Source organism: Amblyomma maculatum, chromosome 3, assembly GCF_055883805.1.
Source record: "Amblyomma maculatum isolate TAMU_Amacu chromosome 3, ASM5588380v1, whole genome shotgun sequence".
In the NCBI taxonomy this organism is placed as follows: Eukaryota; Metazoa; Arthropoda; class Arachnida; order Ixodida; family Ixodidae; genus Amblyomma; species Amblyomma maculatum.
In genome coordinates this window covers 177,786,658-177,802,996 of record NC_139346.1, presented here as the reverse complement: position 1 = coordinate 177,802,996, position 16,339 = coordinate 177,786,658, and the positions used below count along the sequence as shown (strand labels likewise).

The following is a 16,339-nucleotide window of genomic DNA, read 5'->3' as shown; positions in this document are numbered from 1 at the left end:
TAACCGCAGCAGCAGCGGCAGATAGCCTCGAATGCGCTGCGGGTAACTGACTGCGGTCGCAGCACAATAACTCGAGCGCGGATTTCGGACGGATCATACTGCGCGGGGCCTCTTTCTTTCGTTGTGCTCCAAAATCGGATTATCCCGCCAGGAGGGCGGCCTGACTTTTTCCGGTCGGCCGCGGAGAGATTACGCGCGGCTTAGCGCATGGCTCTCTTTAGAGCGCGCGGGCCGCGGCTGGGGCGCAGTGTATACTTGCCTGGTAGCGGTTGAGGATCTTGGAGACGCAGCCGTGCGACACCCTGAGCTGGCGGGAGATGACGCAAGGCCTGATCCCGGCGGCGGCCATCTCGACGATCTTCAGCCGAATGTGGTTGGGCAGCGGGCGGCCGTTGATGAACACGCCGCCTAGCTGGTTAACGCGACCTTGGCCTGCAAATAGAAAGGGAATGGAGATCCCACAATTAACACTCACCGGCGTTCTACCGCAGGTCTAACAAATGGTCTGGATGCGCCTAGGAAGGTTTCGTAGTAAGCTTAGTTCCGATCCGGATATCTACCACGGAACCATTTCACTAAACACATGGCTACAAACGGAGCTAAACAGACAACGATACACGAATAAACAACACAAGCACACGCACACGCACACGCACACACACACACACACACACACACACACACACACACACACACACACACACACACACACACACACACACACACACACACACACACACACACACACACACACACACACACACACACACACACACACACACACACACACACACACACACATATACACGCGCGCGCGCGCGCGGACGGACGGACGGACGGACGGACGTACATTGACACTATAATTATTCACACCCGTGCACCTTCATCTCTATTCACCTCTTCTAAGTAAAACTTCTTCCTTCATTGGCCGCCAGTAAGCTCCTTCAATAAGGAAACGAAAAGCACACTAACCCATTGTTCACCAGGCACATTGGTCGCCCAGGCTTCCAAAACCTCTCGTGTGAACTTGTCCTTATTCTTTTTCAAAATTTCATTCGAATTCGAACTGCTTATAAGAAGGAGCTCGGGTTACTCATGAAAGCATATACGCACCGTCTGCTACAACTGGGGGTGCGCAATACGGCTGATGAACTGATTAGCGCCCATCTTATAAGCCAGGTAATGCGACCTGGCCACGACCAAGACTGGTCGCAGGGTCTTGTAAAATTTGAACATTTGCTTTCCACGACAAGTGGCTGGGAGACAAGATATACCTCAAGAGTGGAAGAGCAAATTCCTTACGCTTCCGCTCCCCAAAAACATGCACCCAGAGCATCATCATGCTAGTGGCGAGAAGCAAGAAGATGAACGAATCTTATTCAAGAGAAGAAGGAGCCTTCTTCGTGGACGCTGTGGGTCCTGTAGCGGCGATATCAACAATATCAGTGGTGCACCAAATGCAGGTCGTGGACGGGCTTTCAGTTCGTAATGGGGATACGCAGGCTATGGAGGAAGTGGCGATAGCCCTAGCCGCAACGCACTCCGCATCGAAAAATAATTACAGATTCCCAGGCAGCTTATAGAAACTATATGCGTGGCAGCATCACGCCGCTAGCCTGCAAAATTCTGAGTCAATGTAGGACTTCGGCTGCACAGAAGGACTTAATATGGGTACAGTAAATTTAGTAACCCGTCGTTCCGTCCAACCAGGGGTTGGCGCGAACTGGTTCGTTCTCCAGGCAGGGACCCGTTGCACCACCAGCGGTGCTGCTCCGTCAGGGACGGGTATCTTAACACAAGACTGAAGGGTCTTGACAGATGATCTTGATTATGAGCTTTATGTAGTACCTCTATTTACATATGTACACTTTTACAAGATTGCAAAGACATGACAACAACTGGAACCTGTTGGTCGGTCTTCCCGGGAGAGACTCCCAAATTCGGCAGAGCCGATGGTGCAGAGCACCTACCTAAGACCCGATCCAACCAAGAACACCCAACGAACCTTCGGCAACTTCAGTTTACACCTCGGGTTCACACCCCTTGGCCCGAGCTATCCAATCACTGGCCATAAGCGGCGTGATTGGGCCAAGAAAATTCACCCTCGCCCCGTGCCCGGTCACCGCTGTCTGCAGCGCTCTTCCTACACTGAAACAGTACAGGCAGGTGACCCATGGAGCTTCTTTTCTTTTTTTTTTTTTTTTAGTTTAGGGGAGGTTGACCCTGTGAGCACTCGCGAAGATGTTCGTTCCCACGCATCTGGCACGCACCTGTCTGACCATCCGCGGACGACACCTGTCTCCTTCGCTTCTACACAAGAGACGCTGCCGACGCTTCGCGGCGCATTCCTTCGCACGAGATAGGGAGCGGCTCCCGCTTCCCATTCAGGAACTCGAAGGGGATTAACTAAGCAATGCGCCACCACCTGCGCGCTAGGCGCCGGTTTACTCCCCAGCCCCTTTTTTTCGACTTCCAGTCTACAGGGCAATGTACGCCCCCGCGCGCACCTTGACGATCCCTTACAGGTACCATGAAGGTCATCGGGGAGTTGAAGGAAACGAGCGCGCACACGCTTCGGCCCGAGCTTTTCTTCCCCGGAATCCTTCTACGTCCTCCCTTGCTGATTGAGGCTCCCCCTCTCCGTTAACAACATATTCAGAGATATTACAGCATTTGCGCCTCGAAAGGCAGACATTCCCGAAGCCCGCTAAGGGTCTTAGTAAATCAGAAGAGTGTCACCTTCGAAGGTTGCAAACTATGTCATTTAATAATTCAGCAACACTTCACGCCATTGAGCCCGAATCCTTTTCGGCGCAGTGCAAATGTTGTGGCAAGAGGGCAAACTTATACCACATGGTATATGGGCTTGTCATAAAAATACCAGTATTTATATAATAAATCAGCCAACGTGGAAAGGCTGGGAGGCGGCCCTGTCCAGCTCGGACCTCGAGGAACAACGAGCCCTCGTCGAAAGAGCACGGGCAGCGGCTTTTACCAACGGTGTCCCGGACTAGGGACCCGACCAGCCTTCCCTGTAAATGTTTCCATCATCATCAACGTTATTCAGGTCAGTGAAGGAAGAAGTTAGCTGTACTTAGAAGTGAAGAAAGAAGAAGGTGAGCAGATGTGAATAATTAGTTGCCAGTGCAGCATCGTCCTTGTCTGTGTGTGTCTCTTTCTTCTGTGTGTCGTTGCCTGCTCAGCTGCGTTGCTGCGTTTTTCATCAAGTGTGCTGACAAACTAGCCAACATTCCATTGTATAATTGTTCATACCACCAGGCTGCGGTGAAGACAGTCTGGCGCGGTAACCTGGCCTCAGAGCCTGGTGTTAATTAAATGGTGATGTCATTTGAATCATGTGTTATTTCTTAGGCTTTCTCAATAAAAAAAAAAAGAAAAAAGAAAAAAAAAAGCCGGGTTTTCGTATGTATTTTTTGTCTCAATTCTGTGTTTGGGGGAGGGGGGGGTTCTTTATATTCAATGCTGCATCTCATTCCGAGGCGAATGAAAATATTATCAGTGAGCCTTTTAGATATTTTTGTCCGAATGCTCTTTCTTGTAAACCATGCAGTCATGTCCCGCGGACTGCAAGCCGCGTTCTTTGCGTGTCAGCTTGGCTAGCTAGAAACAACGGCATCGATCACTAGAAAGAAAATGGAGCCAATTCGTTGGCTGAACTGACAGTATAATTACCTGCAAGCCTTCTGCATTGCGAGAAATATGAAGTATCAATTAAAGATCTGAGAAAAACGCAGAATGCCGGAAATAACCTTGTATACGAAAGCGTAAAGCCAGATTCTTAATACTTTTGCTAGTCATGAAGCCTTGCTCCTTGAGGCTATTTTAGAACATCGTATACGCTTACAGGGGCGCCTGCTCTGCAGCGCTATTCGTCTTATTGCTGTCATCGGGTACTTAGTTTGTTTCGCGCCCATTGGGCGATTTGAAACTGATATTCTTTGTGTGATTTCGATTGCCATCACGATGGATGCTGAAAACCTGATGTGTCTATGTTGCCTTTCCGGATAGAGAAACGCAGGGAAATGTGTTCTTCATGCCTATAGCGACCCCGAGCATTTCGAAAAATTCTGAGCACTGCAGAAATGCGAGAGCGCAGAGCTTTGCTGCTGCACACGACCTTTCGTTAGCTCGCGTTCGTTGCTGTGCTCCTGCAAGTGTGGGATTGGTGGTAAGACATCGCTCCTGTCTCGTGGCGTTCTTATTGCCACGTGACACATGCAACTTGACCTTCACGAGACCTTGTCACGTGATACTCATAGCGACGTGACATTTTTATGAACTTGGCTGTCAAGTGGACTTGTCACGTGATACATTCATAGTAATGTGACATTCATGACCCATGACTCAGCACTTTTTGTGGCCCACATGTCATGACCATGGCTCATGACATTAATGCCGAAGCCTTCACCAGCTCATGAGTGGCGTCCGCAGAAAGTGTGCGCAGAAACTGTGCACGAGATGTGCCCGCGATATTCCGCGGGATATACGACGGGGTTCCGGTATATAGTGACCGATAGTTATAGTCGGGAATAGATAATGACAGTCAGTGATGAGAAAGAGAGTCTAGAGGAAGTTGGCCTCTCTAGAGAGAGAAAAAGACTATCTCCTCCTCCTCCTCCTCCTCCTCCTCCTCCTCCTCCTCCTCCTCCTCCTCCTCCCCCTCCTCCTCCTCCTCTACTTCCTCTTTCCCTTCTCTTTCTCTCTAGACAAAGAGCAGATAGATAGACGGATATACTCTCTTTCTAGGTGGAGAGTAGAGAGACTCGCTCTCTACTCTTTCCATTTCTCTCTAGAAAGTAGTGAGTGGGAGAATGGAAGAGCGTCTCTGTCTTTCTCTCTAGAGAGAGACTCTCTTCTTCTTTCTATCTCTCGAGGAATCAGGGGAGTTCCAAGAATTGCAGCAGGGCGACCAAAAAGCTTTCGTCTTGTTGCACGTAAGGTGACTAAAGTGCTCCCTTGAAATTTTTGTATGATTCAACACAAACCCTTAAACTTGTCTTTAGTCGCTATTTCTAGATCATGACTAATGAATACGACAAACTAAAATGACACACAACCATGACAATGACATGACATACCGTTTATGTACCACGTAGACATGACTACTAATTCCATCATATGTTGATGTCATATCACGCGTTACATTTTACTTCCACATTTTGCGGACGCGTTTGCTGCCAGCATAGTCCAGCAAAGATTTTACATAAAGAAGTCCCAGCCAGCCATGCGCGGTAGCAAAATGTTCATCTCCTCTCATGTCCATGTCAGCGAAAAGAAATTTGACGTGAATAACATTGTTCGTGTCACTGAGCGGCTTTTCCGATTTGTCGTTGGGACGTCACAACGCAAGATACGTAACCTCAAGTCAAACACCGTTTATGCGGGAGTTATTAGGCGCCTTCTCTGAGTATATTTGCTTTTAGTTCACATTAACGGCGACCTTGAAGAAGAGACGCCGAAATAAAACCGAGTGCCAACATCTGGGCTCCGATTCTCCTTCATCTGGGCACTGATTTCCCTTCATCCGGGCACCGAATGAGATTTCATGAGACGAGTTGGCTCTTGCAGGTTTCTGCGCCCTCCCCAAGGATGGCGCCACGGTGCCACGCACTTAGCCTTGGGATGGTGGTTGCTCCTGGCCCTACGGGGCTGGGACTGGTAGGTCCCCGCAGCTTGAGGCGGGGGTTAGCCTGTCACCGGTGGTTGTATCTGTTGTAGGCCCTCCTTGTATCTGTTGTAGGCCATGTCACCAGGAAAAAAAATTCTTGTCGACAACAGAGAGGCGAAAGTCTTTTTCGGCTCACGTAAGCAATGTGTTTTTCGACTTACTATATATCTATATCTCTCCAAATCTTGCGAAACCGCCGACTGCATCGCTCTGAAAATCACTGAAAGCTAATGGAGTTTGATGCTAGCTAGAGCTGTGGCTGCTGTTTATTGCCGTTTGAGCCGTCTTAGCTGGGGCCATCAAGTCCAGCTTGCACTCAGCCCATTTCTTACACAGATATAGTATATACATACACCTTATGTAACCTCTTTTAGAGACCTTTAAGGTAATAAAATTAAATGAAATGGAATACATCCTGCGTCACCTTTGTGTAGAGCGCTCGATTGGCTATAGTTCCCGGCATAAAAACTGACACCTAGTCGCAGTTTCTACTTTTTAGAGGCTATGCTTGTGATACTATATAGATTCACAGGCCTGCGAAGAAGATGAGCTCGAGCACTTTGTCCGAAAGTCATGGGCTGGTTTCTAATTTCTGTAGTTATTGCATATTGTGCAATTCCTGAGCGATCTGCACAAGGGTGACGCAGACTGGTGCATTTACCGACATAACTTGAAAATATTTGAAAATGGCAGGAAGCAATAGTTTTGAAGAGACTGAAAATGAACACCACGGGAAGAAATATGAAAATCGTAAAAATATTTTCATAATATTTTCATTATTTTTTTTTCGAAATAGTTTAAAATATACCTTTTTGTTCACTGTATGCGCCACAGGCCGGTGCAGAATGTCAGGTGGTGCAGACGCTGGTGGCAGCTTTCTTAAATTATGAGCAGCTTGAGGTAACGGTTCACGAGACTGTTTACATGAGACTGAGTGAATGCATATCTGCCGCCGTCGCTTGCATGCATCCTGGTGCAAGTGACAGCGGGGCTTGCCGCGCACAAGCAGGCAATTTGTTGGACTACGGAGAGGTAAGAATGGGCGAATTCCTCCTTCCTTGCTCCTCGAAAATCGCGACTTTAAACATATGCATGCGAATGCAGCGACTTCCGCCTTATACCTCTAATGGAAATCAGCTGAGTCAGACGGACGTGTCTTTTGAATAATTTGGCATTGGATTCTTTTCACGCACAGTTTTGGCTTCGGTTTGAACAGCGTGCGGATGGCTGAGAGGTCAGAGTTTAGTATCGGTCACATGGGGCATAATTCCTGCTCCGTTGTTTCTTGAGCGAGCCTTACTTAAGTACCTGAATGGCTTGCAACAAGAACAACAAGACGTGATCGTACTGCAGTTTCTCACACCTCATAGTACCTAAACTTTGACATCATAGCCACCATTCGGCTGCGAAACAAGAACAGCATTACAGAAGATATTTCATTGTTAACTACTTCCGCCGCCGTAAAAGAAACCACGTGGTTACCCATCTAGGTCCACAGTAATGTATATGGCATCATTAAAAAGATGTCTATACTGCTTTAAATAAGCGCCTGTGAAATGCTGCACGTACTATACCCACCAACGCGCAACGGATGCTCACACCAATGAGTGAACTTCTGCAGCTCATATTCTTTCAAAAATGGCCCTGTCTAGAGACGAAAATAGTATGGCATGCTTTTTAACGAGAGATGTCCGCCCACTTTCGGGCAACGTAGAGTGACGGTAAATGTTTACATACTGGTTGTAGTGTTAGATTTTTTTTTTTTAAATAATCAAAAAGAAGGAAAATAGTATTGCCGGCCGCGGCAACTGCTATCTAAAAAAGCTGAAGCACTTGAGCTGCGGCCGGCGGGAAGGAAAAGGGGATAGGGAGAGGATAGCGAGGGGAAGTAGAGAGGGGAGTGATAGGAAGAAAGGACAGGGGGAGCTTTGTACATTATTTACAAAGTAACATACTGGTTGTATACACAGACGTTCGCTGTATCACCAAGCAGCTAGGAGAGCAATTTTCACCTCCAGCTTTCTTAAATCAGCTTCAAGTTTACAAAATTTGCAGGAACGCTTACTTCTCGTTTCACAACGGATGTCGGCCAGCTGATGGTCTTTTAGGTAACAATATAGCAGCAGAGAGGTAAGCCTAAACACGGACAGGGTGCGGAGGAAGTTCAGGTGGAAGTCATGGAGAGGTCTTTCTGCTGCAGCTATATAGCTGAGCTACTGGTCTAATATATACAAACAACGTTCCCGTTGTGGTGCAGAACTGTACAGCTGACAAAATGATACATGATGAGTGTCGTTGAACCGAGCTGGGAATTATTTTCTTCATCCATTCGACTCGACTGTCAACCATTTTAGCTGGCCAGGATTTTTTGTTGCAGCTGCAGGTGCAAACTGCGTTGACAGGTTTTGTGTAAAAGGATATTTAAGGAACTGAAAATTTTATTTTTCTCGGAATTCGTTGTTCCGCTTTTGTTAAAGGAAATTGATTCAAACTGTTACATCCGGAAAGCAACTTTCACTTTGCTTATATTGCTTAACAATGAGATATAGTCTCGAAAATTCCTTCTCTTCGAATTAGGTTTTTTTTTTTTTTTTTTTTTTTTTTTTTACTTCTCCATCAATAATCACCAGTATACAGCAAAGCAGTGGCCCAAATACTCCAAGTTTCTGTATTTCAAACGTGTGGTTTTCCTTTTTGTGTTTCTTTGGGTCACTTTTTTCTTATTAAGACGGATATCAACTCGCGTTCTCGTTCCGAATGCGCAGAATACTTATACCGAAGATTTATTGCTTTATGAATAGTTGAAGTGGTACCAAAGTTATACCTGATTCTTTTTTCTTTTTTTTGTGTGTCTGTCTGTGGAGGAGTTCATGTAATTTGGTCACCTTTGATTTATCTTTCACTCACGACGGAGTGATGATGTCTTGGCTCCTTGCTTCTTATTCTTTTTTCATTGTAAACCTAACACAAAGCCCTATAGAGCCTTATTGATTAATTTCGTCTTTCCAACAAGGTTTAAACTTTCCCTGTAGAAGGTTGTCATGATATACTTGCAACGTGTTCGGTCCACGCAGGAACGTATATACACTTCTAATCGAGAACGGACAGCGTGTATTGTGTGAGATGTCGGCTCTTTAAATGTATTTGAGCGGAAAGATAGCTCATTATAAGCAACAAAAACATACTAGTCCTCTGATTTCAACGCGTCATTTTCACTGTATCTTCAAATGTATTGACGCGTATTTCGGAGTCCTTTTCAGAGCTCGCCAAAAGTTCAACTTAAACAACAGTGCAAGTAATTGAATGTAGCCAAGTGTAAAGAAGTTCATTGTCGATTGCATACATTACGTATTAGTCACCATGAGTGGAGCATTGAGTTTGATGAGGAAACTTCCTATAGAACGCTGCTCAGAGCTCCCATTTTGCTACTAGAAGCTTTGAAAAGGATAATAGCACGATGAGCACGGGGTTCAGTTTCCAGCCGCAAGCCAGATCCGCATCAGAAGCGCTATGCATCGGCTTGATCGCTTCATCCCAGACCCCTGTGATCTCATTGCGAGCGGTACACTTTAATGTACAGACATACAAGGAGTATAAGTACCAGTGTGGCTATCGCGTCACCCTTGTTACTCGGGCGTTTTCAACGGCAGTTAAGTTGGTGGAAAGTTGAACTGAACGGCAGTTAGCGATGTTACACGGCAGCGCCAACTATAGTCGAAATGCCAACTGCAGTTCAGTTCAACTGAGGTTGGCGGTCGCATTTGAACCAGTCAACTGACAAGACGGCTGCCAGCGGACGCACCGGATCTGTCGAGTCGAGGCATTTCCAACTACTAGGTGTTTTCAAATCACACCTTTTAGGTCCACCGCGAGGAACCGCACAAAGACTTCAGCAGACAGGAGGCAGTAACCTGGAGGAACATACATGCTAGGACATTCCCAAACCTAGCAAAGTACCACAAAATCTGGCCCGAAAAAAATAAAAAATAACACGTGCATTGTATGCGGTGAAGTCTCGGACATTCTTCACATGATATGGAACTGCAAAGAGCAATTAGAGAAATATAAAGCTCGAGCGCTCAGCCAAGCGGAGTGGGAGGCAGAGCTGGCCCACACGGGTCTCTCTGAGCAGCGCAGCCTGCTCACCAGGGCCCGGGAGACAGCCCAGGCCAATGGTATCCTGGACTGGGGAAACCACCCCCGCTATTTCGTTAAACAATTAAAGTTTACTCTCTCTCTCTCTGAAATCACACGGAAAGCTGTTGCCATAGCACAAGTCCCAGCCTGCAACTTTAACTACTCAAACGAAGTTCAAAACACTAGCGCGCGAAGCAGCAAAAAAACAAACGGCGATTAAGCAGAGAAGCCAAACGTGCCTCAAATGGATTGACTTGGTTCTGTGCCGAGTTCAATTGCGGTGTACTTAAAAAGAAAAGTGCGCAAAATTGTAATTCAACAATATAAAGCGTGCAAACATTGTATAAAGTTAATTACGATGAAAAAAAAGAGCACATTTTTTTAGTCAAAATTGCTTACACATTGAGGGATCACGTGATTCTGAGACACGGCTGAGTTTTGCGAGATGTTCCGTGTAACTGCAGTTGACTGCCGTTCAGTTCAACGTCAGTTGAAAAGCTGTCATTAAACTAAACGGCAGTTGAAACTTTCCTTCTAGCACTCTGCACGCAGCTAGGGCTCAGCGTTTCGTATAGATTGATGGGGTTTAACATCCCGAAGCTACTCAGGCTATGATAGACGCTGTAGTGGACGGCTCTGAAAATTTCGGCAACCTGAAATTTCCTAGGAAATTATTTGACTTTATGCAGTGGAGAGGGGGAGGGGAGAGGGGGGTGTACTCAGGTTCACAAGTTCAATGCCGCCAGAGCTTTGTTCTGGATAACTTGTTAGATTACATGGTTCATTTTGCAGAGTAATCCTGTCCTTTTGTTATGACAGTTTATCATAATCTCACCACCCGAAAGCTACAGCCTATCTGGTAATTCCCACTTGCCTTAGCGTTAAAACACCGCACGAAGAGGGATCCTGGCTCCCTATCCCGAAAGAGAAAATAGCTCAAAATTACGAGGGACTTTAGCAACTCTAGTGAAAGGCGTATGCCTGAGTGCCGCATTCTGCTGCGCAACTGGCAATGATTATATAATTAATTAGTCATTAATTAGTTAATAATCAATTGCTTCATTATTCATCATTAGTGATTAATTAAGCAGTAATTCATCATTGATTGTCACATGTGCATATAAGGCATGCATTCGCGCATACAGTGGTGGTGCTCTGTGATTGGTCGATACTTCTATGACGTCATCTCACCTTGGCCAATCAGACTCGCCGCAAAAGCGGGACACATTTTGTCCCCGACAGCATGAGCCATTAAAGGATTTCGCATTAAAAGTGACACGATGCCCCATAGGCCACACATGGCACGTGTGGACGGCTTACGAACGTGCCATATGTGCGGCCTATATATGGGTATCGTGCATGACACGGGATACAAGGGTCCCAGAGGGTTCGAACCCCATTTCAGTCTCCCACCTCTATATGGAGCTAGCTATACCGATGTGGTAGCTCATGACATATTGACCATGTCACGTGATCTCGTGATGTCGCGTACCACACCACTAGCCAATTCCTACCCGCTAGACCTATGTCCATGATTTTTCTCTTACAACACCAACGCCCACGCCTACACGCAGTCTTTTCTAGCGAACGGAGGGGTCTTAAAACGTTTCCGCGTAAATAAAATAGTGCATTACTAATCGCGCCTAGGAAGACTGGCGAAACATACGTACGCTCGTACCCGGACAGCCTCGAAATCCGGGTATGTATTTCATGTATATACGTCACGCGCCAATGGTTCCGAGCGCAGCAGAACTTTCGAGGTCACAGATAACGATTCGCTGTTTTCGCTACCTGAGCAAAGCGTTATAGAGAAGAAATAGGACAAATTGCACCACTGGGCATTCGAACCGCTTGCCTTTCGCTGTACACGATGTGTTGGTAAAACGCGCTCATGTTTCTTTTCACTTCGTATGGCAACGAAGTTCATGCGTGCGAAGAGCAAACGTGACCGGAGGAAAACAAGGGAACCGGATAAACACACAATAAGATTGCTCCTTGCTCGTGTTGTCACCCAGTGAACCGAGCATCCATTCCTAATTGCTAAATACAAGAGAAAAAAAAAATACAAGCGATAACATTGCGCAAATTTTGTACAAATTTTCGAGACGCGTTTTTTTCTTTCTTTTTTTTCTATTGCGGCAGGAAGTTTAATACCGTTCTTCTTCACACTTTTATTCTACTTATTCGCCCCATGAAGATTGTGAAAGGAGGTTACGCTAATCGAATCATTTGGCAGTAGACGAATGGCACAAATTCAAGAACACAAGAACAGTATTCCTAAAAATTAACGTATAATATGAATCCCCGCAATAGGAAAGAATACATACAAAAGGCAAGGTTCTTAGGGTAACAAAAATATAACCAAGCTATGCAAGCAATACACGTTGAATAAGCGCTCGCGGTACGAAAACAGGGTGAGGTATAAACAGAACTGCTTAAGAGTGCCCCATTCCCGTTTTTTTTTTCTTTCGGTTTATTTTTTCTTCTTTTACTAATTTCTGATTGCGGACCGAAACAGGCTCGGGCGCTGATAGGATAATCGCTGAGCGGCACTAGTCGCATTTTCACGGCGAGTTTGCGTTTCGACCGTGAAAGACGACACCACGCGGGTTGATACGACGCGTTAGCCGTGGCGGCCTGATCCAAATTTTATGCCTCGTTTCAGAGCGCTTAACAGTGATTATTTATGTCTTTTTTTTTAGCCTGTGGCTCTAAAGGCGTCTTTAGCAGTTATTTAGTAGGGAGTTTTAGAATAGGGGAACCCAAGGCTTGGGGCCCCCAAGAAAATAGCGTGCCGTGGCGCAACGTTCGAGCCGACCGGCGAGTTTTAGAATAGGGTTTTACCGACGCAGATTATGAGACTGACGCAGCGGGGCTTGCGTTTGTCGATTGGAGCGCCCAGACGGTAACAGTGAAAAGCGTATAAATATATAAAAGCCAACAATGCTATTTTATTTAAAAGAAACTGCTGTCATTGTGCAAAGCTATCTTAAAAATACCAGTTATATAAACTCTTTTCTGCAGACAAGACGAAATCGGCCAAACTTTACCAATCCAGGCTGAGCCGGGAAACCTTATTTGAACCTTCCGCGCTTTTCGACGCCTGGTCCCCATGACAACCAAACGAGGCAAACTCGCTAAGCCTAGCGGCTCGGTAAATCCGGAATCAATCTGAAAATATGGGGCGTTTCATCGCTTAAATTTGGTGGTGCGGGCATCATGAGACATAGCACAAGCTTCGTTGGCCTTCCGTTTGCCTTGAACGCGTGACACCATGGAGCGGTAACGACGAATGTGTACCGAGGCGAGCTGCCGCCGCTTGGCCGGACGCCGCCATGTTCCCCGACCCTATCCGGCGATAGGGTCCACGCTATTTCGCCGAGATAGGGTGACCGTCGTCCGCTGACCCAAACACCCAAGGCCCGCTAGGGTTCTGCGCATGCGCACTCGCGCCCCGCTATTACCCTATCCCCCTAACCGATAGGGTCCCCCTATTCTAAAACTCCCTAGTATTAGGCAAGAACCGTAAATAAGGTTTGGATGCCTCGCAAACGTTAGTGCTCGGTTTCGTGCAACATGAGAACTGCGGAAAGCATTATAGACTTTAAATATATTTATAGTGGACGTAACATACTTCGAAATCCTTAATGCATCTAGGTGCATTATGCGAACTATGCGTCTACGTACTAATGTGAATGAACAGCCTAGTTAAATAATGAAGACAAAATAGAGAACACAACCAGTTAATCATGTTATAACATGAATACTTTCAATCTACATATTGCAGGTTTCATCGGTTACTTGGCACGGTACGAATATCTATTTTTAGTGTGTATATAGGGGCTATATTGCTTAACTGAGTGCCTGCCTCCTGTTAATCATTTCTAAATACACAGCTGTGCAAGGAAATTAATTTATTTATCAAGCAATTTTATTTATGTTGACAAATAAATCGATCAGAAAGTGCATCAAACGTGAAAAGGCTGGTTATTATTAGAATAAAAAGTAGGTAATGTAACGAGTTAACTGCGGAACAACATATTGGGACTTCAGCACTGCAGTTTAAGGAGTGATGTATTGGCAACTCGCTAATATAATATGTATCGATTCTTTGAACGCATGTCTCGCAGTTGTCGTTCTTAAGTACACAACTCCACAATGTTACTAGTTTATGTACCAAGCAAGGCTATCTGTGTTGACAATAAGTCGGTTAAAACACCACTTGGAAACTTCGTAAGCCGAGTAGTGACAGTCAGTTTTAGAAATCGACAAAAGGACGCAAGCGGTCTCAGTATACACTTTCGCTTTTCATTTTTGCTTTTTTCTACCCCTAGTCCTTACCTATTTGCTAGGGAAGAAGCTGGGACGTGTTAGTGTCATTGAGATAGCATAGTGCATCTTTGTTAGGTATATATGCCTCATCGGGATCTGCATCTCAATATCAATATAAATTTTCATTCATTTCAGTTCAGCAATTAAGGCTGTCAGTATGTCGTCAACTATTGTGCCTCTCCTCATGGTCAAGCATGTATGCATCCATTTGCCCGAATGCGGACCTTCCAGGGTGAATAAATCATGAAAGCGTGGTTGGGCCTTTGAACGGCTCATTTACTTCCGCAAGACGCGAAAGCAATAACTTTAGCGATGAATCTCCGTCGTTTATGGGAAGCGTAGTGAAGCAGTACTGCCGTAATCGATTGACATATGATTCGTCAAACTTTATTCGAGGGTATACAGATAACTTATGAATTGGAAATGTCAGACGTGTCTATAGGCGACAAGGTACTCTGTAATACAGTGAAAGCGGACGACTTCAAAAGCACGCGGATGTAATCTAGGATGATATGCAGCAAAAAAAAAAAAAAAAAAAAAATCAGAGACAAGGATTTCGATGTTTTTGATAAATTGAAGATTCGGACTCGCAACAATTCACATTACTTGATGACACGACAGAAAGGTTAACTATAAAACAAGAAGACACAGGCAAGGAGAAAACTATTTACCTGACTGACCCGTGGACCCTACGAAATCAGCCCTGGTTTAACCCAGAGCGCTTACTTTTAAGCTATCTGTCGCTCTAGACATGGGACAGCCACCAATAAGCAATTAGGCGACTTCCCACCAATCGATGGTTAGGGAAGGAGAAATAAAGTTTCCGTCAGCTAACACAAAAAGCGCTGAAGTGAGTGCAATCGAAACCTTTGCCTTCCCCTACGTTTCCTCTCTGCACACGTGCACGTGCATACTGGACAAATGCTGCGTGAATGATCCCAAAGGTTCTGTATAAAAAAAAAAAAAAAAAAAGAAGAAAGCTGTCGCTGAGGGGTCAAACGCTCAATACCAACTCCAGCTTAACCTGCAGCGCTTCTTCTGAGCACCTGAGGCTAAAACGACCCATTGTTCCATCACGCGCTAGTCAGCCACCGTACACCTGCTTCCCCACAAAGGCTACATGCACATGAGCAGAGGGAAAGACTCGCACGTAGCGATACGGGAATGCATAAAAAAAAAAAAAAAAGTCCACTGGCCACTGAAATGACATTCAACACTGAACACTGCAGAGAGAGAACGAGCGCTCTGCGGCGGTGGGTGCCGTCGGCAACAATAGAGCTGCCACTGCGCCTCCATCATGCGTCCGCGGTTACACCAAATTGGTAGTCGCCGTGACCGAGGACAGGTGCACATTGAGCAGCTACATCGTGTCATACACTCTGTTCTGGAGACCGTATGGCGCATCAGAGAATTTCACAGAAGGCCTGAACTTAGAATGGTTCAAGGTATATAGACGCGGGGAGGGAGACGTATGCGTTATCACTACACGGCGCTCTGTGCGTATGATACAATTAGCACTGAGACCACGCATACGAATCATATACCGCGTGCTGTCCTAACCTTTATAGGTTGGGCCCAGCACCGTATGCTTCAGTGGTTTATGAACTCGCAGTCGGGCTCGGGCACCTGAGGAGTCAAGAAAGGTTTCTTGTTTACCGGCACCGTAAGTAGTCCATTTTTTTTTTTTTTTTCTGTACGTCGAGATTGGCGACAAAAGCCAAGCCCTCTACGCTCGTCAAAGCAGATGAGTTCGATACCTATTCAAGGTGTTCTGCTAAGCGTCTGCAGGAATTGAAACCAAACCACGCTGTATGGTACGGATAAAGGACCGTGTCCAGCCTGAAAGTATACTTTGATCTTAGCACGCTCAGGAAGCACTTTCTCAGCTTGACAGGCGATCTTATTTTCAGCATAATTTAAAGCTCCACCGTCATGAACAAACCGAAACCTGAACGCCCGTAATCTACCTGCACGACCACACGGTTCTACTAGGCGAACGGGCCTGAGTTGTGATCGAAATGCACCATTCTTTCTCGCTCGTCCACTTCACCATTTCGGAATACCTCGCTACGTCCTGCAAAGCCCGCTTCGATTAGAATGGCAACTATTGCGAACGCGGCTGCATCACTCATTCGACATTACAATGTCCGAGAGTGGCGGCACCTCACTTCACACATTACA

General features: G+C 46.0%; 1 protein-coding gene across 1 annotated transcript in view; it reads right to left on the bottom strand.

The window, feature by feature from the left end:
* Nucleotides 1–16,339, bottom strand: part of LOC146197048 (protein gooseberry-like) — a 78,360-nt gene that overhangs the window by 18,101 nt on the left and 43,920 nt on the right. The window contains exon 2 of the mRNA XM_084596433.1: nt 260–432. Coding sequence (XP_084452559.1) covers nt 260–432 — 173 coding nt within the window. The remainder of the gene's footprint in view (nt 1–259; nt 433–16,339) is intronic.